Below are 24013 nucleotides of genomic sequence, written 5' to 3' on the forward strand. Positions count from 1 at the left end.
CTTTCTGGCTTCTCTCCCTTCAAGGGCCAGCTCTTCCATTAAGAATCCTTGACCGCCCCCTCTTCCCTTCCTTCCCCTCTCCCCTTCCCCAAATGCAGGCTCCCCACTTCAATTTTTCCCAAAGCACATGTTTTTGATCCCAACTTTGCCTGTTTCTCCTTGTGGGATACTTATGTGTGTGTGCTCATAGCTCCATCTGATCCCCATCATCCCCCTGTGGGCAGGAAGTCTGTCATTTTACGTCTTTGTACCCACCTACAGCTCAGCACAGGGCTTTGTAGTTGCTTAGAAATTTTTTTTGCTGGATTAAACTGAATGACATAAAATCTTATTTTGGCCTTTTGTATATCCAAACATACTCCCTACAGAATGGGCTTTGGTCTTTCCCTATACAATTCCCTATACAATTCAATACAATAATTGAGTTTAAATGAACACACACTAGAGGACCTGAATTTTAAGAGAGAGTAAAGGCAGGAAGGCACAGGATTTGGTCAGTCCAGAGGGCTAAAGACAACAGAAGAGATGGACTTAAATTCGGAATGGGATATGGCCAATGTGGGAATTTGTTTCACTAGGCAGTGTGGGTTTGTTGTGAGGACCTAGTCTTCTGTCTATCATTCAGCTGGCTAGAGAAGGGGGTGAGAGAGAGAACAAATCCTTGTAATAAATAAACATACAATTTTAAATTAAAGCGAAATTCAATTCAAGACGACAACTGAGTTCAAGACAACCAAGAACTTTCATTTTAAAAGGAGAAAGGTAGGAAGGGATTGGAAGGTATGATTGTGGTTATCCTGTTTCTCATAGGATCGTAGATTTAGAGTTTAGGGATGTCAGAGGCTAGCTAATCCAACCCCCTTGTCTTTTCTTCCTTTTTACAGATGAGGAAACAGAGGCCCAGGGAAGTGACATGATTTTGTCTATGGTCACACAGGCAGCAAGTTGCAGGGGTGGGATGTGAACCCAGGTCTCTGATTCCAAAAACTGTGATGTGGTAGAAGGGAGATAGAAATGCTGACCAGAGGTGATGGCAGTGGAGAAGGAAGCAGGCAGGTTAATCCCGGGAACCCAAAGGAGAAAAGAAAGGGCCTGGTGGGGAGGAGGTGCAGGCTGTTCAAGTCTCTTAGGGGCTCACACTGGCAGGGCTTCCAGTGTTGATGCCCATCTCCTCATCCCATCTCCGCTGGAGCCTCCACCCTGGTCTATAGAGGCCACCGACAATAAGCAGCGTGCAGGGAGCCTGGCAGATGAGATGGCTGGGGCAGGGGGAGTCCCTGATCCTCCTTCACAAGGAACACCTGGGCGCCTAAGTTGGAATTCTCATAGTTTCCCCAGAGAAACGATATTTATATGTGGTGGTTGGCACTCTACTTCCTGTACAGAAAGAGACATTCACGGGATCGCTCAGGGCTGAAAGCACAGTCTCTCAAAAAACTATTGAATGAATATCTGAAATGATGCCATTGGAGAAGCATTGCTTTGCTTGAGACTTCATCCCCTATTAAAACACAGATCTGGCAGGACTTGGTGACCCATTTAATGCTATGGATAAGGCAAGGAGAGAGAGGCAGGGAGTGCACTACATGCCTAAGTCTGGGAAAAGAAAGACCACCAGCAATGAGCTCGCCCACTGCTCCTGGTTGGGCTGAATGGGCTCCGAGAGGCCACGGCACAGGGGCGGAACATGCCATGGCCACGACACTCCCACATGCTCCTGAGCCGCAGTAAAACATCACTGGGAAATACTGAACAAAGATAAGTAAAAATACAATGAAACACAGGTATGGACATATTTTAAAACTCAGTCAACATGTGGCCTGCAGGGCTCCTTAGAGGTCAGTGGCCCTCATTTCTATTTGGGTTGGATCCCACTGGGCCTGGGCACTTACCTTGGGAGAAAAATCGGTCTAAGTTGTCCTCTTCCTCTTCTTCTTCGTGGAAATTCCGAGAATCAGCTGCTGGTAAATGCCGCTCTTCTAGGTTGGATGTCACAGAGATACCTATACTGAGAGAGCCCCGCTTCACACTGGAAGGGGCCCCAGGCTCCGTGCTGTGGGATTCCTCCTCCTCAGCTGTGGGGAGAACCAAAAGAGGTCAGAGAAGGAGGGCACGGGGAGACAACGAGACAGAGACAGAGAGGGGAAGAGAAACAAGGCAGGGAAATGGAGAGAGAGAGAGAGAGAGAGAGAGAGAGAGAGAGAGAGAGAGAGAGAGACAGAGAGGGAGAGAGAGACAGAGAGAGAGAGAGAGAAAGAGAGAGAGAGAGAGAGAGAGAGAGAGAGAGAGACAGACAGACAGACAGAGAGGGGGAGAGAGAGAGGGAGAGAGGGGGAGAGAGAGAGACACAGAGAGAGAGAGAGACACAGAGAGAGAGAGACAGAGAGAGACAGAGACAGAGAGACAGAGAGAGAGACAGAGAGACGCAGAGAGAGAGAGGCAGAGAGAGAGAGAGGCAGAAAGAGAGAGAGAGACAGAGAGACAAAGAGAGAGAGACAGAGAGAGAGAGGCAGAAAGAGAGAGACAGAGAGACAAAGAGAGAGAGACAGAGAGACAGAGACAGAGAGAGACAGAGAGAGAGAGAAAGGGAGAGACAGAGAGGGGGGGGGAGAGAGAGAGAGAGAGAGAGAGAGAGAGAGAGAGAGAGAGAGAGAGAGAGGGAGGGAGAGGGAAACGGAGGGAGGGAAGGAGGGAGACAGATGGGGGGAGAGAAACAAAGTGGGGAGAGGGAGGGAGAGGGAGAAGGAGATAGAGAGGGAAGGAGGGAGGGAGGGGAGGAGATAGAGAGACAGAGACAGAGAAAGACAGAGAGAGAGATGGAATTATCAATAGCACTGTTCACTTTAGAATATAGAAAGCAAAGGAAAGCAAAGAATGGAAGTCATTCCAGAAGCTTCTTTTTGCCCCTGGCACGCATTAAGCTGCTTGCCCCCTAGATCATTTTCAGGCAGCTGTGGCAAACACTCCACTCTCCATAGTTGCTGCATTAGGTTTTGAAAATACTGTGTATGCTGAAGGATCCCGAGTCTAGAGCTGGTTGGGACCTCAGGGCTGATCTAGTCCAACACCCTTATTTTTACAAATAAGGAGACTGAGGCCCAAGATGGTGAAGCGACTTGCAAAAGTAGTGTCAGAGGTGGAATCTGAACCCAGAGCCTGATTCCAGAGACAGGAATGCTCTCTCTACAGTACCATTCTGCCTCCAGCATAAGAGCTGGTACACAGGTGGTGCAATAGATAAAGCTTTGGGCTTGGAATCAGGAAGACCTGAGTTCAAATTCTGTCTCAGACACTTATTAGCTGTGTGACCCTGGGCAAGTCACTCAACTTCTCTCTCCATCTGTTATGTTTCTGTAAAACTGGGATAATAATGGCCCCTACCCTCACAGGATTCTTGTCAGGATCAAATGACATAACCTGGTAAACCCTTAATCACCACATAAAATGTGAGCTATTATTATTACTATTATTAAGAAAATGGAAAGCAGAGAACACAACTGGGGCTAGTTAGACCACCTTCTTCTGTTCCCTTAAACCAATAGCAGTGATCAGTTTAGCAGATCAATTTGCTCTCATTTAGGAAGGCAGAGGATGCTGGGACTTGATGGCATGAGATGCAGGACAGATAAGCTTCAGCAGGGGAATGGAATGCGCAGAAGATGGCAGCTCAATGAAGCATGGGTATCAGGAGAGGGCTCGCTGTGGTGGGTGGGGTACCACATTAAGGGGCCTGGGGCAGATGTGGAACAACAGCAGGGGTCGTGAGCCAAGACGAGCGGGCTTAGAACTGTGAGAACAACCCTGGTTGTGAGATGCCATGCGGCGGGGCTTCAGAGGGCAAGGGAGGGCCCAGCTTCCCAAGAGGCATGGTGGGAACTTTCCCTGTTTCCCTTCCTCATCTTGAGACTGCTCCCCTCTTCTCTGGGTTCTTGCCCACCAGGAAGGAGACTATGAGGACTGGGAGGACAGACTGTGGACAGGCTGGAGAGTTGGGTTAAAACTGGTATCGCTGATGTATGGCCAGGGGCGGGGGTGGAGTGGGGGGGAATTACTTATTTTTCTTTCATTTTGAAGAGGAGCCTTGGAAAAGGAATGGATTCTGGCTTATAAAAAACTAGGTTGATCTGACCCTGTCATCTTCTACATCCCACCTCTCACCTTGATGTTCCCTCCCCACCATCACTTCTGTCCCTTTCATTGGTGTGGATGGATGCCTCTGTGGGGGATATAGATTAACAATTCACGTGGAACCTGTAGTATTTAGAAGCGGCCAGTGCTCAATACCAGGGTAAAGATCCCAGAAAGAAATACAGCGTGTCCCAAAAATCTCAGTGCTGTTTCAAGGTTTCTCCCCAGCCCCATAATAGAAGACCAAGTTTCTACCAGGCATGATTGAGGGCTTGGCATGGACTGTATAATGTGTTCACAGAATCAGCCCAGGCAGCTGTAGATGGGATAGATGTATATGGAGGGAATCCTGAAAAGAAGAGGTGAGAATGGAAGATCCCTCCCTGAAGAAATGACTGGTGACTTTATGGCCAAGGCTGGCCTGAACCTCTGGCGGTATTTAGTTTATTTAAGCTGCAGAGCTGATCAGAACCTCTTCTGGTTGCAATATGTATGCCTGCCTTTAATTATATGTGACCCCATGGCCATAATTCTAAATTCACTCCTTTCCTTTGTAAACGATCCTGGTCTTCATGAAACGATGTGGCCGAGGATGGGGAAGACAAAGAGGGATCGGATTCTGCTATCGGGATGGTCAGCAGGAAATAAGAGATATTTGATATTGGAGGTTGGTTTACCCAACAGTGCTGTGATCAGACTACTCAGAAACCTGAGCCAGACACTTAGACATACAGAGCATTCAGCATGCATTGGATAGACTCCAGTAGCTAGATCATGCATCTCCCAGATCCCTCCAAGAATCAAAGGGCTAGGCTCGAGGATTCCTCATGAGGCAGGGGTAGGATGGGGAGAGCGGAGAGAGGCATGGGACCAAAATAGAGGGAGAAGAAGGGAATGAGGTAGGGCCTAAAAGACAGGCGTGGGCACAGAGTCTGAGAAGGAAGCAATGTGGTCTCATTCCATTCCTTGCCAGGGAGGCTTCACCCAACCAGGGTTTGGATGGCTATTAATTGTTTCTCTCTCCTCCTGCCACTTTCCCCAGGGTCCCAAACAGAAAGCAGGGGGAGCGTGAGGGCAGCAGGTACATTGGCCCTGTCTGCAATCTGCCCACGCCTCTGTCGTTGGGTTCTTACCGTTTTCTTGTGCTTCCGGAGGCCTGTTCTTTTGTTCTTCTCTAAGGCGGACTAGTTCCTTATAATACTCAATCACTTCAGGGGGCAATTTTTCTCCCGGGGCACGAGGTGGCAGGAGAATAGTGTTACAGGCATCATAACCTTTTAGGTTTCGAAGAATCTGTACCAGGTGGGAAGAAAAGTGTAGTTTGGTTTCTTGAATGCTCCCCCTCCCCCCATTAGACTTATTCAAATTTGAAGCTGTTCAGTATCTAGGTGAGCGTTTCTTGATCATTTGTTCCCTCCATGGTCTAGTGTCTCAAAGGTCTGGTGGAGTCTTTCACTTATTCCAAGGACTGTGTTTTTTTCCCATAAAGTGCTCAGGGTTTCAAGGCAGGTGGGATTCTCAAATCCTGGAAAAACTCAGAAAGTAGAACTTTTGGGTGAAATGGGGTCCTTATTTCTCTTCACTTGAATACTGGGTGTTTCCTATCTGAAAATTATTTTCCGGTGATTTATTTGTTAAACCACATTATATTAACTTTTATTTTTTTTATAGCTGGAATGCTCAGGAGTTGATGAGAGGTCTTTAAATTTGTTACATCATTTTTATTTTAGGAATCTAGGGAGCAAGGCTGGAACAACTCAGGGGCCCTGTCTCGATGTCCTATGTGTAATCCTTTATGTCTTGCTTTTGTTCTTGTAAAGATGGGGATCATAATGCAGCTCACACAGAACGCCTTCTCTATAAGATGTATAAAATGTGTACTCTCAGATGGCCCCTTCAGACAGCTGTGGTATGACACAAGGGCATGTTGACTTGGGCCACTGGGCCTCTGGCTACTGTCATACATATTCTCCAAATGCACATATGTGCTTTGTAGCACGAGGGTTGGTAGCACCAGGAAAGCCTGGAGTAGCCTGATGTCACCCAGGTAGACCCAGAAAGGGAGTGCTGGCAGCTGAGGAAGGTAGAGGCCAGGGGTGGCTGGGTTGCCCCCGACTACATGAAATGTAGAAATGTCTTGTCCATGCCAAGGTCTTAATTGTTGGCCAGGGGCCTTTCTTCAGGCTACATCTTGCTCTTACAGCAAATGCCTTGGGGTAGCTAGGTGGTACAGCGGATAGCCCTGGAGTCAGGGGGACTTGAGTTCAAATCTGGCCTCAGATACTTAGTGGCTGTGTGACTGTGGGCAAGTCACTTAACCCCATTGCCTCAAAAACAAACAAAAAAAGAAAATGCTAAAGCTAACCTCCCCTGCCTGCCTCCTTGAAGCTTTCTCCTTCCTGGACTTCTCTAAAACCATATTCTCTTGCTTCTCCTATTTCACTGATGCCCTCTTCTCTGTTTCCTTTGCTGGTTCCTCTCCTCTCATCTCTACCCCTCGCTGATCCTCTTTCTTGACGTGTACATTCACAAGGTTCTCTCTTCTATTCTCTCTATATTGACTCCTCCAGGTGGTTCAGTAAATTGAACGCACGAATTGTCCTAAATGGTTTGAAAGAAGTTTCTGGACAGTTATTTTTAAATTGGTCATTAAGATTTTCTCGTTCCCTGAGATGAATTTGCTCTCTGAAACCTAGATTAGGTCAAGTATCCCAATCCCCATGAGATGCCTTTAGTCCCTTTGACAAGTGCCCCTGTTTTAACCCCCAGGGGCATGCAGGAGATTGATTTACTACAACCTGGAATGGATGTGGGCTTTTCTTACCTTCTCTTCCATAAGATATTCCTGATCAAATTCTAGGGAGTAAAACTCAATGGGAAAAGTGCAAGGATTCTTCACTGTGATCTCTGCCTCATCACCAGAGGCAAAAGGCAGCAAAGGCCCCAACTCTAGAACAGAGGGGCTAAAATCCAGGCGGGGCTCCAGTCCATAGCCTTGGACAAACAAAGGCAACTTCTGCGAGCTGTGAGCGATATTCACGGTCAGGTTCTGGCTATAGAATTTCTGAGGAGGGAAAAGGAAAGAAACAGAAAATCATGTTCAAAGTAAAAGTCTTGAGATGCCTTTCTGCTTCCTGGCTTGGGAAGCCAAAACCTGATGCATGCTTTGAACTCGCCTGCCATTGGAAACGGTAGAAAACTTTTCAAAGTAAAGTGTCCTGGAAGGATTCGTGCCTAGGCAGACACACACACAGATTTCAGCAAAGTTAACTGGCATACTAACCAAACCCAACACTTCTTAGCCATGTTCCACACCCATAACCCTCCACACTTGCAAAAGAGACATTTTCTCATCTCTTCGGAGCCAGGCTTGGTCCTCATAATTACATGGCATTCAGGATTATTGTGTACACTGATTTCCTAGCTCTACTTGTTTTACTGTGTATCATTTCTTATAAATCTTCCCATGCAATATAATGATACTTAATTATATTCAGGGATTGAAGTTTATTTAACTAATCCCCAGTTGATAGCATCTACTTTGTTTCTAGTTCTTGCCTACTACAAAAAGTGCTGATAGAAATATTTTAGTGTACATGGGACTTTTCTTTCTATCTTTTGTCTTCTTGGGGTATATGCCTGGCAGTGGTATCCCCCCCGCCCCGCAAGAGGTATAAATATTTTAGTCACTTAGCATAATTTCAAACTACATTTGCAGAATGGTTGGACCAATTCACACCTCAACCAATAGTGTGGTCTTTTTTTCCACATCCTTCCAACACTGAGCATTCTCATCTTTTGTAAATTTTTGACAGTTTTTAGTATGAGGTCAATCAGTCAGTCAATAAACTTTTATTAAGTGCCTATGATGTCCCAGGCACTGTGCTACGTGCAGGGGTTATAAAGAAAGGCAAAAGACAGTTCCTGTCCTCAAGGAGCTCACACTCTAATGGGGAAACAACATAAAAAACTATGTATAAACAAACTATATACAGGATGAACTGGAGATAATTAACAGAAGGGAAGCAGTAGTATTAAGGGGGATTGGGAAAGGCTTCCTGTAGAAGGCAGAGTTTTTCTGAGACTTGAAGGAAGCCAGGGAAGAGAGAAGGTAGAGATAAGGAGGGAGAGCATTCCAGGTAAGGAAGACAGCCAGGGAAAATGCTGAGAGTTGAGAGATGGAGGTGGAAGACCAACAGGGAGGTCAGTGTCACTATACTGAAGAGTATGTGATGGATATGAATTTAAGTATGTATAAGAAGACTAGAAAAGTGTGGGGCAGGGCAGGTTGTGAAGGGCTCTGAACACCAAACAGGAGATTTTGCACTTGGTGCTGGAGTTGACAGGGAGCCACTGGAGTTTACTGAATATGGAGGTGACATGGTTAGATGTGCTCCTTAGGAAGATAGCTAGGACAGTAGAGTGGAGGATGGACTGGAGTGGGGTGGGGGGGGGAGAATCAACCAGCAGGCTCTTGCTATAGTCCAAGTGTAAGAATATGAGACTCTGTGCCAGAGTGGCAGCGGTGTCAGAGGAGAAAAGGGAGTATACACAAGAGCTGTAATGGAGGTTAAATTGACAGACATTGGCAACAGATTGGCCAGATGGGAGGTGAGAGACTGAGGAGTAAAAGATGATATATCAGTTGCAAGCCTGGGTTACAAGGAGGATAATGAGGCCTGCAACAGAATTAGAGAAGTGAGGAAGAGGGAAAGGTTTTGGAGGAAAGAGAGTGAATTCAGTTTTGGACTTGCTGAGTTTAAGAAATCCATGATACATCCAGTTCGAGATGCCTGATAGACAGTTGAAAATGTGAGACTGGTAGTCAGCAGAGCTAGATTAATATATGTGAAGATCATCAGCACAGAGATGATAATTCAATCTATGGGAGCTGATGAGATCTCCAAGTGAAGTGGTATAGTGGAAGAAGAGAAGAGAGGCCAAGACAGAGCCCTCTTGGCCACCCAGTTAGCAGGGATGACTTGAGGATCCGGCAAAGAAGACTGAGAAGGAACAGTCAGATAGGTAAGAGGAGAACCAGGAGAGAGTAGTATCATGCAAACCTAGAGAGAGGCGAATATCAAGGAGAAGAGGGTGGTTAAAAGTATAAAAAGCTGTGGAGACAGCAAGAAGAATGAGGATTGAAAAAAGGCCATTGGATTTGGTAGAGCCTACTGAAGTAGAAAGCAGGGTGAAAGAAATGGTGGGAGATATAAGATCTGGGTAAGGCCCTGTCCTCATGGAGCTTCCATGGGCTACAGTTTAGAAGGGGGCCAAGGCAGAAACACATGAACTATAATATACAATATTGCATAGTAAGTTTTTGAGACAGTGGAATAACCAAAGCATTATATGAAATTGGGAGTGGTGGAGGTAGTCAGGGAGGGGACATCAGTGAAGTCTTCATGAAGGAGGTGGACTTTGAATTGAGATTTAAGAGTTACATAGGAATTCAACAGGCAAAGGGGAGGGGAGAGGGAGGTCATTTCAAGCACCGGGAACATTGGGATTATTTTGAGCAAAATGGTGGAGGAGATGCAGCTCCGGGGTGAGAATGGAGCAACAAGAAGCATGGCAGAAAGCTACAGCTAGAAGAGCTTTTCCAGTTATGCCCTGGAGGGTGCAATTCTTCTGAAAGAGAAGAGGAAATAAGAAAGAGGAAAGGTAGGTACTCCTTTACCCACTATGGGAATCCATAGGAGATCAGTACTTGTTTTATGTGTGTAGGAGAATTCTCACTCGTTATCTATTTTAATTTGAGTACCAACATATAGATGATAGAAAGCTGGCCTTGGGATTGGAAGGCCTGGGTTCAAGTCCTACCCCAGACACACACTTGTCATATGATGGGAAAGTCACTTAACTTTTCAGTGACTCAGACAACTCTCTAAGACTAACATTTATAGACAACTCACTGATATATGCTAGTGACCTAATTTAAACACACACCCACACCCACACCCACAGACACACACACACATACACCGGCACATGCACACAATTTTGCTGTTCAGTTTTAATTAAAGGTTTTGGTATTTGAGTTCCAATTCCTAGTCTGTTTGTTGAGGATGCACATTATGGTGGATTTGAGCCATATTTGCCTAACTATGATTACCCCCAAACACCCCACACTGGATCCTGGGTATCAAAAGGCTCTAGAGTCATTTGTGGTCTATGATACATAGATTTTGGAGTCATTTGCATAAACGTGGTAGTTCAAGCTACTAAGAGTGAATGAGATTGCTGATGGAAAGACAAGAAAAGAAGTACAAAGATAGACTATTGGGAGAACAGCTCCACTAGGTTGGGAAGAGAATGAGGAGTCAACAAAGAGATGGAGAAACAGTGGTTAGAGAAGCAGATGGCAATCAGGAGAGTGTGGTATCTTTGAAGCCAAGGGGGCAGAGTTTCCGTGAGGCCCGAGAGTCTCAAAAACTAAATAGGGGATGAGTAGGATGAGGACTGGAAGATTTGGTGTTTAGGCCATTGGTGACCTATGAGGACAACCCCTAAACTAGAGGTGGTAGGATCCAGTGGAATTATTAGAAAGAGAAAACTTTTTGAAGAAATTTAGCATTGAAAGGGAGGAGAGAGTTGGATGGAATATGTAGTCCTTGAGGTATACTTTACACGAGGATCCCCTGAAAACTATCCAGGTTCAGTATACACTGTGGCTCATCATCCATGCAAAACCCTAGCTCATAGGCCCTTCCCCTGGCCATTAATTATTAGTTTAAAGCCAAAGATGCTTAATTAATTAGGATGACAAAATAAACTACAAGAAAGGTCTTCCATGCACACAGGAGCACACTAACAGATCACCATATCAATAGTGGGAGAAGAGGCAAGCACAAGGACCCTACCTGGCTAGGAAACATGCATAGAAGGACACATATGGCTAGGGACTCAGCATATCTAGGACAATTCCTGTTCCCAAGGTGGTGTATTATTTGGAAACTTTCTCTACCTCTGATGCAGAGTTGCTGGTTCATTGTTGGTGTTACTGAGAAGCAAGCTAATTTCTCTGGTGAACTCTGAGATTCTATGCTATCATCTGCTCATCTTCAGCTGCTATATGGCCTCTTCCTCCACAAGGGAGCGGATTTCTTCAGCTCTTTTAATTAATCCCAGACGCTATTTCAGCTCTTTTGTGATTTAGCTATCTAGAAAAAAATCCTTAAGCAATAAGTATTTTAAATTGCTTTTCTACCCTAGTAGCTATGACAATCTCAGCCCAAATCTTTATCTAAATTGTAGTCTGAGAGTTCCTTTTAACTCTTGTATCTCTCTTGGATAGGGAAGCTGGGTAGACCTGGGGTGAGGAAATTTCCTTCAAACTCCATCATACCTCTTCTAAGTAGGATTGAAAAGGGTTAGATAGAACTGGTGAAAATGGAGCTCCCACTTCCTGCTCCTTCTCAGTTCCCATAATCTTATAACTTTGGGGCAGCTAGGTGGCCCAGTGGATAGAACACTAGGCCTGGAGTCAGAAAGACCTGAGCTTAAATCTGGTCTCAGACACTTCCTAGCTATGTGACCCTAGGCAGGCAAGTCACTTCATCCTGTTTGCCCCAGTTTCTTCATCTGTAAAATAAACTGGGGAAGGAAACGGCAAGCCACTCCAGTATCTCTGCCAAGAAAATCCCAAAAGGGGTCATGAAGAATCGGAGGCAATTGAAACGACTGAGCAACAGTAACAAATATCGCTTCACCTCAGCCAAGCACAAGGATCATTGTAACTTAGATTTTCCCATCTCTTGTTACTATGTGACCTCTGTGATGGTGCACTCTAAAACCTCCCCTCTGATCAGGCTGCCTTTAGTCAGTGTTACTCTCAGTTAGTGGCAGTCACCTGTTGGTAACATTTAGAACTGAAAGAGGCAGGAGCAAGTGGTTTCCCAGAAGCTGCTTCGTGAGAAGGTAGCTGTGTTGGCGTATACCAGATATTAGGCTGTCCAGCTTGCTTGAGACCAGAGCAATTATATTCTCTTAAGCTCCTAGGATCTCAGTTAAGTCAGGCCTAAGCCCTTATTGCTGAAGTATCTTCAAATGCCCATTCTTCGACAGGCACTCTTGAAGTCTTACCTCTTCTGAAGGCATAAATTTGACCTGCATGTTGAAGCGCTCTCCACTTCCCAGGACTCCACACACAGGCAGGACATCAAAGGCCTGGGGCTTTGGCTTTAATTCTGCCCGTAGCTTCTTCCTTAAGTATTTTGGCATGCGCTTGTCCAGCTGGTATTTGAAAAAAAGAAATCAGCCGGTGAGATCCATTTTCATGGAGAATAGACCTGATCTTTGGTTGGTTGAGAAAAGATTAGGTGTTGTATTACCCTAATGTATTCTCCAGAATAGCAAATCAGACTAGAGCCCAGAGTATGTAGCAATTCTGATTGGATAGAAACAAGATTTCCCCAAACAATGTAAAAAATCCATTTTCTACATCTCAATGGGACAACAGCACCTTAAATACATTACAATGCAGATGACATCAGATGTGACCCTGCTGACTATCCTTTTCCTTTCGGACCTTTCCTTCTTTGGCCATGGCCATCATTCTGGTTCTCCTCCTGCCTGTCTTTTCTCAGTCTACGTCATCGGTTCCTCCCATTTCTTAGAAGTGTATGTCCTCCAAGGTTCCATCTTTGGCCTGCTTTTCCTTCTCTCCATAGTCCTGGGCCATCTCATCCTCCTCCTAACTATCGCCTCTGCGCCCTTAACTCCCACATCTCTCTCTAGCTCCACCCTCTGCCCTAAGCTCCAGTCCTACACTTCTAGCTGCCCACAGGCTGGCTTTCCAAATGCAAGGAAACAAAGAATGATCTTTTAAATCCTTCTGATTTTCCTATTTATCTTAATTGTACCAACATTCTGAATCATCCAGGCCCAAAATCTTGGAGTCACCTGTGATTTCTCTCTTCTCCCCCACTCCTCCTGCCCCTCCTCCCCCCCCCCCCCCCACCAACCTCTTCTCATCCAGTTAGATGTCAAATCCTATGGTTTGTATCCCTGGTAATGTTGCTTGCCTTGCAGGACCTTGGACAGTGCCCTCCATAAGGCTGGTGCACTGAACAAATGTTTAGATAAATTGAATCTTCTTTATTTTTTCATTTCCAGGCTTTTATTACATCCAAATGATCTTTCTAATCGATTCTAGATCCAATTGCCAGATCAATCTTCTAAAAGCTTATCCTTGGTCATGCCACTGTCCTATCCAACTTTTTTTAAAACTGGCTCACATCTCTCTGCACTGAATTAAATCCAAACTTCTGTGCCTGACATTGCTGAGCCCTCTACAACACATCTCCCAACCACAGTAGGTGGAGTGTGTATCTTGAGGTCAGGAAGATCTGAGTTCCAGTCCTGCCTCAGACACTTCTTAGCTGTACAACCTTGGCCAAGTTACGTCTTCTCTTATCCATCTCAGTTTCAGTAATGATAGCACTTACCTCCCAGGGTTGTTGTGATAGTCAAATGAGAAATTGTGTGTAAGTGTGCCCAAAGACACATGTGCACACACACACACACATATACACGTGTGTGCATGCACAATGCCTTTGTGCACATGTGCATGTGTTGACACACAACACACACATGTATTTGCATGTACACGTGTGTAGGCTATAAGCACATGTATGTTGTATATGTGCATGCATATGCATGTATGTACACACATGTGTATACAGACATACACACACATATCTAGTGCTTCGCAAACTTCAAAGGGCTATAAAATATTTGCTCTTACGATCTTTTGGGGTGCTTGTCCCATTCTGCTTATAGTCTAGTTACGGGTATTGCACCTCTTTGCGCTCCCTTAACCTGCACAAGAGCAGAGACCCTGTCTTGTGTCTTTCTGTGTCTCCTAGTGCCTAGAACAAGTACTTTGAACATGGCCAAAGCTCAATAGATATTTACTGGACACCAGAACGGGGATCCCCAAGTTCGCTCCTCCAGTTACCTTTGAGACCTGCTTAAGGTTAGAGATGAACCATTCGCAAGGGACTGGCAGCTCATTGTGAAGTTGGACGATGGCCACCTGGCATTGCCCGCACTGGATGGTGTTAAACTCCAATTTGTCATGAGATAAGGAGAGAGCCGGTACGGTCACTTTGGCGCGCAGGCAGATGTGCAGTGTCGGCCCACCTAAGACCTAGAGTGAGCGGGAGATTGCATCAGTACATCCCATCACTTGGCAGGGAGACTGACTGAGGAAGGACAATGAACCACCCTGACTGTCAAGTGATGGGACTGAACTCAGATCTGAGTCTGAACGCTCCACCTCACCTTGATAGGCAGAATCACTTCTTTGTTACCAATGGAAACATTGGCCGCTTGTGGATCACATCTCACCTCGAACGCTTCTGTCTCACAAAAAGGAAGATTCCTCACACGGTCGAGCTGTACGCTAAAGCCTGGACCAGAATGGCAAGAAGATCTCTTCACCATTTGATAAGAAAGATTAAAGGGCAGGGGAAAGGCTTAGGCCTTTGGGTGGGGTGGGGGGCGGTAGGAGGATCAAAAATGGATCTTCCCAGCATCTATTCTGACCCAGGCACTGGCAATCATAGGATCCTGGAGCTGCAGGAGGCCTCCGGAGGGCAACTGGTCCAACCCATACTTGTGAAACAGATTCTCGGACTTTTTTGTGTCATGGGTTCCTCTGGGAGTTTGGTAAAGCTGGTGAGCCCCTTTTCACAATGATGTTTTAAAATGCATAAAACAAAGTATGGAGAATTACTGAGGAAACCAATTCTATTGAAATATCATTATCAAAATGTCAAATAAACAAGTCCATAGACCCAAAGTGAAGAAGACTTGCTCAGAGTCATCTCCTCTCTGCCATGCCCAGGTGGTCATCCAGGCTTCACTTCAGAGACCAGGACTCCACTCTCTTCTGAGGATGTGCCAGAACTGAGTGTACTGCAAAGGCCCAGGGTGAATAGATGGTACCAGCTCTGGAACAAAGAGTGGGGACAGAGCCCCTCCCTGATAAGAAGGGAAGGTGTCCTTGGCATGTTACCTGAGTCATGAAGGGCACTCTTTTCTGCATGGAAAGACACTGGCAAATTGCTGGTGTTGGTGATTTTGACAATGTGGGTGCGGACATTACCAAGAATAATGTAGCCAAAGTCAAGGATGTACTCGGGAAGATGAGTCCTGAAATGGAGAATGACATTGGTTATATGAGCTTGGCTGCCTCTAGGGCACTGCTGACATCTGGAGAGCTATCAAGGGGGAGAGAATATGGTCCTAGCTTCTGTCATCCTGTTCCTATGACTGGACGACTAGGAACAGCTACCTGAATTGTGGTTAGAAACAAGTCTTGTCCAGACAGTCCATAGACTTGTACTAACTGTCATCTTATGTGATATTTACCAAATGCCTCCGTGTACCTTTGTCTGCACCTGTTGATATGCTTGGCATATAGCAGGCTCATAATAAATGCTTATTGACTGACTGACAGAGCCAAAGCTTTCTGGCTTTGGAGCTGAGTTCAAAATCTCCCTGGTTAACTTAATGCCATATAATATTTGTCAATTTTGTGTCAATAACATGTAATAACAATAATATGTCCATTTTGTCTGCTTCTACTTCAAGAGAATAAATCTATTATTTACACTTCATACACCCTCCTCTAGACTCATCAACTGAGACACTCTGAAAACAAGAAGCAGATAGACAGCTCACTTGAGCAATCTACGGCGAGATCGGTAACTGAAGAAAGATTCCTCGAGATTGAGTAATTTTTGTTGTTCTAAAGCATGATGTTGGATGATCAGCCGCTCTACTTCCATCTGGAGCTGGACGTCTAACTAGAACGATAAAAAACGAGAGGCAGTCACTCCTTTTACCTAAGAAAAAAATAACCTTCATGCCTCCTTGGCTATCACTGACAACAAGGACTGTCATCATCAGAAACTGTGGCTTTGGAGTGGCTAGATTCTGGATGAAGAAGGAGCATCTAGGAAGAAAGAGAAGCCAAACCAAGCATACGTTCATAGGCCATGAGTCTGGGTGACATCCTTATTCTTATAGAAATCTTCTGAATTTATTAACATAAGTCTTTATATAAATTTCAATGCTGAAAACTAAATATATAAAATAAATAAATTTAAATTAAAAAAAGATTTTGAAACAAAAAAAAATAAATTTATATACATCATCTGTGAGAGTTTGCGGCGAGTAATTCTTCATCTTTAGATTTATTTCCTTCTCTATAAAATAAGGGGCTTGAGGTGAATAATCTCTATGATCTATTCCATTTCCAGCATTCTGCATTTGTCTTCCAGTGGGACGAGGGAGAACATGCTGGCAGTAGAGCGGACCTTAAGATACAAGATGTTTATCTGGGGAGGCCTTGGAATTGGCAACAGACTGCTGGGAATTTTAACTCTCTGGTCAATTTGTATCAGAAACAACAATGCTGGTGACAATAAAAAGTGGAAGTTATTTCTATACTTTCTCTGAGGAATTCAAAGGGTTTCCTTGACATATCTTAATCACTTTTATAAAATCCCAGAGTTGTAAATGGGTTTCTCTTATCCCAGTTGGAATACTGTGCCCACCTTGGGAGTAATATCATTAGTTATGTTCCTTGTGAAGAAACACACTCGTACACACACACACACTTTTTCATATTGTTAGCTATTTGGTATATTTATAGAAAAATTAATTCCATCTTTCAAATGGCTCTGTCATAAATTCCTAAATATGTTAAGCGAGATGACAACCTGGGGAAGTAGAGAGAGAGAGCTGACTTTAGAGTCTGGATTGAAGTCTTGCCTCTTACACATGCTGGGCAAGCTACCTCACTGCTCTATGATCTAGACAACCCTCTAAGACTGAAGGTTGCAGAGAAGGGGCTGATCTGTATTGCCAGAGGGAATTTCCTCATTTGGGAGTCCCCTGTACCAATTAAATGACTGCTCTAGTTCCTAACCCTATGCCTTAGACACAAATGACACAGCTGTAATTTATATATTTATCTCAATTGAGCCTTGAAACAACTCTGGGATGGGGGGGGTGCTATTATTACCCCCATTTTACAGACAAGGAAACTGAGGCAAACAGAGATTAACTGACTCACCCATGGTCATACAGATAGTGTCTGAGGCTGAATTTGAGCTCAGGTCTACTTAAAGATATAAAGATTTCATTCAAATGTTTTTGCTGAATGAATGGAAGTATCTTTTGGACACCTCATGGTTCTGGCTTTTTTAACAGGAAGTGCCATGACTAGCTGCAGTGACCAAGGCCCTACTTGATATAGTGGGTTAGTGTTGACTCTCCACAAAATTGTGGTATTGGGAGGGTTTGCCTTCTTTTCCCAAAGAGCCTCTTCTCAGACCCTGTCCTTTCCACCTTCTCATCATCTCCTTCCTTCTCCCAATGAAGATCCAGGGTGGTCTGGTCATTCACAAGGGTAGCTCACCTTTACCAAGCACTTTAAGGTTAACACAATGTTTTCCATATGGAGTCTCATTGGGTCCTCATGGCAAGGAGTTGGTGCAAATGCAGTGATCCTTGCCAGACGGACAAGGAAACAGACCTCGGGAATTCACTTGGTGGAAGTTAGTGGCGGCACCCAGACTCCAAGCCAGGGTTCCTGACTCCTCGTCTGGAACCTTGTACAGTGCCATAGCTACCTTCCCTGTGGTTGCCTCTGAAGGGTTAGGGACAATGCTATCAGGACTCTAGTGCTCCTAGAAGAAGGGATGACCCATGTGCCCAACCGAAACGAGCTGGAGGCAGCTTTAACACAAAGGAATGGATTGCTGGGGAGGGGTGGATTTTGAAGCTCAGTTGGAGAAATGGCTTCATCTGCTAGAAGGTCACCCCTACCCTGCCATGCAGAAGGTGCTCTAGTCTTGGGTAGATATACTGGTCCCCTCATCTCCTACCACTGAACAATTTTCTCTTCTGCCTACTGATAAGGCTGCCCAGGACTCAATTGCTACCTCATTCTCTTTACTCGGCAAAGTGGCCATCAGCTCAAATAAAATAGCAAGACATATTCATGAAGAGCAAAGCCCTGCATGTGCGTGAGTGTGTGTGTGTCTGTGTACATGTCTGAGGGTGCATGTGTATGTGTGAGTATGAGTGTGAGGTATGAGCATGTTTGTGTGCATAAGTGTGCATGTGTGAGTGTGTTTGTATTTGTGTGAGTGTGTTTATATGCCTATGTGCATGTGAGTGGGCGCGCAGGTGTTTGTGTACATTGTGAGAATGTTTATGTATATAAATGTGCATGTGCGTGAGTGTCTGGGTATGAATGAGTGTATAACTATATGTGACTGCATGTATGTGTACACTTGTTTGTGAGTATGTGTGCGTATGTGTGCCCATGTGAGTGTAGCTGTGTGAGTGTGTAGGGATGAGTGAATGTGTTGTTTGTGTTTTACGTGTGTGAGTGTGCACATGAGTGTGCATATTTGTGAATATGTGTCCATGTGTGTTTGTCTGGGTGTGCATGAGTGTGAGTATGTGTGGGTAGGAGTGAGTATGTGTTTGTATTCTAAGTGTGTGTGTGCATGAGTGTGCATGTTTATGAATATGTGCCCATCTGTGTTTGTGTGGGCATGCATGTGCATGAGTATGAGTGTGTGGATGTGAATGTCTGAGTGTGCATGTGCGTGGGTGTGAGTGGCTGTGCATTTCTGTGAGTGTGTGGGTGTGAGTGTGCCTCTGTGCATGCACACACAGATGTTCTGCAGAGCGAACAGCTGTTCTTACATGGCTCGCCATACATTCCTCCTCAGACGTAGTCTCAGTTGCTGGTTCTGGGTAGCTTGACAGCTCATCCTTGCTGAGCTCCCTCCCTAGATTTTTTCTGGCCTCTCTCAAGAATTCCTCATATTTTTCATTCCCTGTTGGTGGTTAGAGAAAGACGAGAAAAAGCAGAGTCAGAAAAGGAGTGTGAATCATGCCCTCCCCATCCCCCCCCAATACTGACTCTTGTCTCCTAGGGGGATGGGAGGAAAATGAACTTTCTTTCTCACCTTCCCCTGCAGTGTTTTTTTACATGAAGTTTGAAATTGAATGGGAAAATCTAAACCAGGGGCTTTTAACCAAGCTTAGATAAATTTTAGGGGTCTGTGAACTTGACTGCAAAAAAATGACATCTTTGTTTGTACCGACTTTTCACTGAAATTTAGCATTTCCTTCAATTACAAACATAGGCAACAGGGTCATCAGAAAGAAATCACAGCTATTTTCAGACTATGTTACAGAGGCAGATATCTAGAAATACAATTTATATTTATTGCTGCTCCAAAATTCCTGTCATTACTAGGTCTACTGTTAGATCAGACACGATCATGGTCTTCCTATCTATAGCCAATATTTCAATATATTTTTCTTTGTAAGCCAATGTATTTTATTTTGTGAATTTAAAAACATGATTCTGAGAAGGGTCCAGACTGTCAAAGGGAGGCGGGGTGGAGCCAAGATGGTGGCTGGAAAGCAGGGACTAGCATGAGCTCCCAGCAGAGTCCCTCCAAAGACCTATAAAAAATGGCTCTGAATCAATTCTAGAACTGCAGAACCCACAAAACAGCAGAGGGAAGCAGAGTTCCAGCCCAGGACAGCCTGGATGGTCTCTGAGTGAGGTCTATCCCACACGGAGCTGGGAGCTGGGAGCTGGGAGCAGAGAAGAGCAGAGCCCAGTGTGAGCGGCTCGGACCAACCAGACCAGGAACCGGGCGGAGTGGGCCCTAGCACCCTGAATCAGTGAGCTGCAGCAGTTACCGGACTTCTCAACCCACAAACACCAAAGACAGTGGAGAAGGTTAGTGGGAAAAGCTGCGGGAGTGGAAGGAGCTCTCGGTTCGGCCACCGCCCCAGGGCAGAGGAGGCGGGGCAGCTACAGCTGCTGTTGCTTCTGGCCCCAGGCCCACCTGGTGGGAGGAATTAAGTGGGTCAGAGCAGGAGTGCACAGCCTGCTGAAGATCTAAGTCCAGTCCGGGTTGGGGGTTCTTGGGGAAGGAGGAGTGCTGGTGTGGCAGAGCTGGTGCATCCCCCCCAAACGTGGAGCATAGAACTCTTTAGCCTACAAGCAGTCATACCCCACTGAAAAACTCAAGGGTCAAGTTAGTTGGTTGGGAATATGGCCAGGCAGCAAAAACACACCCAGATTCAGTCTCAGACTTTGCATTCTTTCTTTGGTGACAAAGAAGACCAAAACATACAGACAGAAGAAGTTAACAAAGTCAAAGAGCCTACAACAGAAACCTCCAAGAAAAACATGAACTGGTCCCAGGCCATGGAAGAACTCAAAAAGGATTTGGAAAAGCAAGTTAGAGAAGTAGAGGAAAAATTGGGAAGAGAAATGAGAAGGATGCGAGAAAACCATGAAAAACAAGTCAATGACTTGCTAAAGGAGACCCAAAAAAATACTGAAAAATACACTGAAGAAAACAACACCATAAAAAATAGACTAACTCAAATGGCAAAAGAGCTCCAAAAAGCCAATAAGGAGAAGAATGCCTTGAAAGGCAGAATTAGCCAAATGGAAAAGGAGGTCCAAAAGACCACTGAAGAAAATACTACTTTAAAAATTAGACTGGAGCAAGTGGAAGCTAGTGACTTTATGAGAAATCAAGATATTATAAAACAGAACCAAAGGAATGAAAAAATGGAAGACAATGTCAAATATCTCATTGGAAAAACCACTGACCTGGAAAATAGATCCAGGAGAGATAATATAAAATTATTGGACTACCTGAGAGCCATGATCAAAAAAAGAGCCTAGATATCATCTTTCAAGAAATTATCAAGGAGAACTGCCCTGATATTCTAGAGCCACAGGGCAAAATAGAAATTGAAAGAATCCACCGATCGCCTCCTCAAATAGATCCCAAAAAGAAATCTCCTAGGAATATTGTCACCAAATTTCAGAGCTCCCAGATCAAGGAGAAAATACTACAAGCAGCCAGAAAGAAACAATTTGAGTATTGTGGAAACACAATCAGAATAACCCTAGATCTGGCAGCTTCTACATTAAGAGATCGAAGGGCTTAGAATACGATATTCCGGAGGTCAATGGAGCTAGGATTAAAACCTAGAATCACCTACCCAACAAAACTGAGTATCATGCTCCAAGGCAAAATATGGATTTTCAATAAAATAGAGGACTTTCAAGCTTTCTCAGTGAAAAGACCAGAGCTTAATAGAAAATTTGACTTTCAAACACAAGAATCAAGAGAAGCATGAAAAGGTAAACAAGAAAGAGAAATCATAAGGGACTTACTAAAGTTGAACTGTTTTGTTTACATTCCTACATAGAAAGATGTTGTGTATGATTCATGAGACCTCAATATCATAGTAGCTGAAAGGAATATGCATATATGTTTATGTATATATATATATAAGTGAATGTGCATGTATATATATATATGTATGTGTGTGTGTGTGTGTGTGTGTGCGTATATATATATATACACAGAGAGAGAGAGAGAGAGAGAGAGAGAGAGAGAGAGAGAGAGAGAGAGAGAGAAAGAAAGCGGACACAGGGTGAGTTGAAGATGAAGGGAAGATATCTAAAAGAAATAAAATCAAATTAAGGGATGAGTGAGGAATATATTGAGAGAGGGAGATAGGGAGAGATAGAATGGGGTGGATTATCTCCCATAAAGGTGGCAAGAGGAAGCAGTTCTGTGGGAGGAGGGGAGTGGGCAGGTGAGGGGGGAATGAGTGAATCTTGCTCTCATCAAATTTGGCCTGAGGAGGGAATACCATACATACTCAATTGGGTATCTTGTCCCACAGGAAAGAAGAGGGAAGAAGATAAAAAAAGGTGGGGATGATGCAGGGGAGGGCAGGTGGGGGTGGAGGTAATCAAAAACAAACACTTTGGAAAGGGGACAGGGTCAAGGGAGAAAATTCAATAAAGGGGGATGTGTTGGGAAGGAGAAAAAAAAAACAGACTGCCAAAGAGGGCCATAATACAATAAAAGGTTAAGGACTCCTAGTAAATGTGTTTATAGTACCAGTATGGAGGAACTGTTCAAAAATTCACTGGGTAATGCTTATAAAATTTAAGTAAATGAGATGGTTGTGCAGCCAAATCTCAGGCCAAAACAAGGTGAGTAATGACAGAGTTAATCTGGGAAGTACAGGCAGTTGATATAGTTATTTTAGACATCCCCAGGGCTGGTGAACCTGCAGCCTCAAGGCCACATGTGGCCCTCTAGGCCCTCAAGTGTGACCCTTTGACTGAATCCAAACTTCACAGAACAAATCCCCTTAATAAAAGGATTTGTTCTGTAAAACTTGGACTCAGTCAAAAGGCTGCACCCAAGGACCTAGAAGGTGACATGTGGCCTCAAGGCCACAGGTTCCCCACCCCTGCCTTAACCCTTTTGTAAAGCCTTCCCTCCTTGATACACAGATTGAAAGTAGCCATAATCTTGCTCTAGAAATTTAAATATAATTGAATTTGAGATACGCTCCTGTTTATTCTCATGTGAAGAGGCAGAAGACTATGAGAAATGGCCAGTCAGATTCCATGCCATGGCAGGAAAAAAAATTGGTGAAGTGGGGGAAGGCTGTAGAGGTGATGGAAATTGGGTTTTTGGGAGTTCCAAGGAGCATGAAGAAGGGCAGCAGAACTTTGGTGGCACCATTGTCCTCAGCTGAGTGCCAGGAATGAGAGAGTCTAGCTTGGGGACATTCCATGGGCTGAACTCAGGGGAGCACTTGAGTTGCGGTTTGGGGAGTTGAGAGGAGATAAGTTTGGGCATGGATCTGTACATGGCCCAGCACAAAATGGGTGCTTGTTGACTTAACCTCACTGGTAGCACTGGGATCTGGATCAAAACTAGAGAAGCTTTGATTTGTATTGGGTTGGGGGGAGGAGGCATGTAGGGAAGGGGGTGACAGGAAGAACTAGAAACCTAAACAAGAGATTACTCTTTAAAGTTTGCCTGTTGTGCTTCACCTGAGCTAAGCTAGTGTGAGTAATGATACTGGGCTGGTGATAGGCTTCCTGCATACTTTATCCCACCATGATGTTAGATTTTGTGGTAGAGAAGCTTCTGAATAATGGACTTATGGGGCGCCATTGTCATTGTGCTAATGTTGCAAGAGGGGAGGAGGAGCCAAGCCTTGGTTAGAAATCCAAGGACAAGGTTTTTGGGGAGGCAATTCTTGATGTAGCAGTGGAGAATCTCCATTGGGAGGTGGGACCCAAACTGTCTGGTAAGTTTTCTCTTTGGGGGCTTCCCTTGAGGACATTTGGACATACAACATTTGGTGAACTCAGTGGATAACTGTCCAATTCTTTGCTCCTCTTGTGGTCATGTGTGTAGTTATTCTGGAAGAGGAGAAGCAAGTATTTACTAAATTGACGGGCCATCCATCCTCACTAAGAGTTACCAGAAAATATCATTTCCCATACTTGGAAAATCCCTTGATTGAGATGTTGGATACCTTTGATGTTCCTTGGGAGATCCAGGCAGATCCGGGGAAAGATCCCCTCTCCCGTCAGAGTGAGGGTCTCTGGTTCCAGATGGGCAATCTGGACTTGAAAACTCCTCTCAAAGACCTCAGGCACTCCAGGCAGGTAATACACCTTCAACACCTGTTCCTTTTTGGATTCAATGAAACCCTACAATAGACCAGAGAGAGCAAGAATAAATCAAAGATAAGGCCATGAGTCAGTTCATCCAGGGAAATGATTAGAAAACAGAGGGAGAGAATTCTTATTAATAGGATGCTTAAAGGGAAAGAATGGAATTAGGTTATGAAGGAAGGCAGTGCAGCCTGGATCTGCTCTGGGCAAGAAAAAACTGGAGCTAACGCAACAAATAGAGTGGTGATCTTAAAACCATTGTGTTAGACTATCAAACTTGGCAATGAGCATTGGTTCTGGCCTTGCTCTCTG

General features: G+C 44.7%; 1 protein-coding gene across 1 annotated transcript in view; it reads right to left on the minus strand.

The window, feature by feature from the left end:
• HYDIN (HYDIN axonemal central pair apparatus protein) overlaps positions 1-24013 on the minus strand; it is a 455510-nt gene that overhangs the window by 148165 nt on the left and 283332 nt on the right. Inside the window, exons 27-36 of the mRNA XM_036750079.1 lie at positions 23560-23737; positions 18865-18998; positions 15820-15932; positions 15152-15288; positions 14416-14543; positions 14090-14281; positions 12214-12363; positions 6953-7192; positions 5262-5421; positions 1893-2075 (exon numbers count right to left, since the gene is read on the minus strand). Of these exons, the coding sequence (XP_036605974.1) occupies positions 1893-2075; positions 5262-5421; positions 6953-7192; positions 12214-12363; positions 14090-14281; positions 14416-14543; positions 15152-15288; positions 15820-15932; positions 18865-18998; positions 23560-23737 (1615 nt within the window). The remainder of the gene's footprint in view (positions 1-1892; positions 2076-5261; positions 5422-6952; positions 7193-12213; positions 12364-14089; positions 14282-14415; positions 14544-15151; positions 15289-15819; positions 15933-18864; positions 18999-23559; positions 23738-24013) is intronic.

The sequence above is a fragment of the Trichosurus vulpecula genome, chromosome 3 (assembly GCF_011100635.1).
Source record: "Trichosurus vulpecula isolate mTriVul1 chromosome 3, mTriVul1.pri, whole genome shotgun sequence".
NCBI classification, from domain to species: Eukaryota; Metazoa; Chordata; class Mammalia; order Diprotodontia; family Phalangeridae; genus Trichosurus; species Trichosurus vulpecula.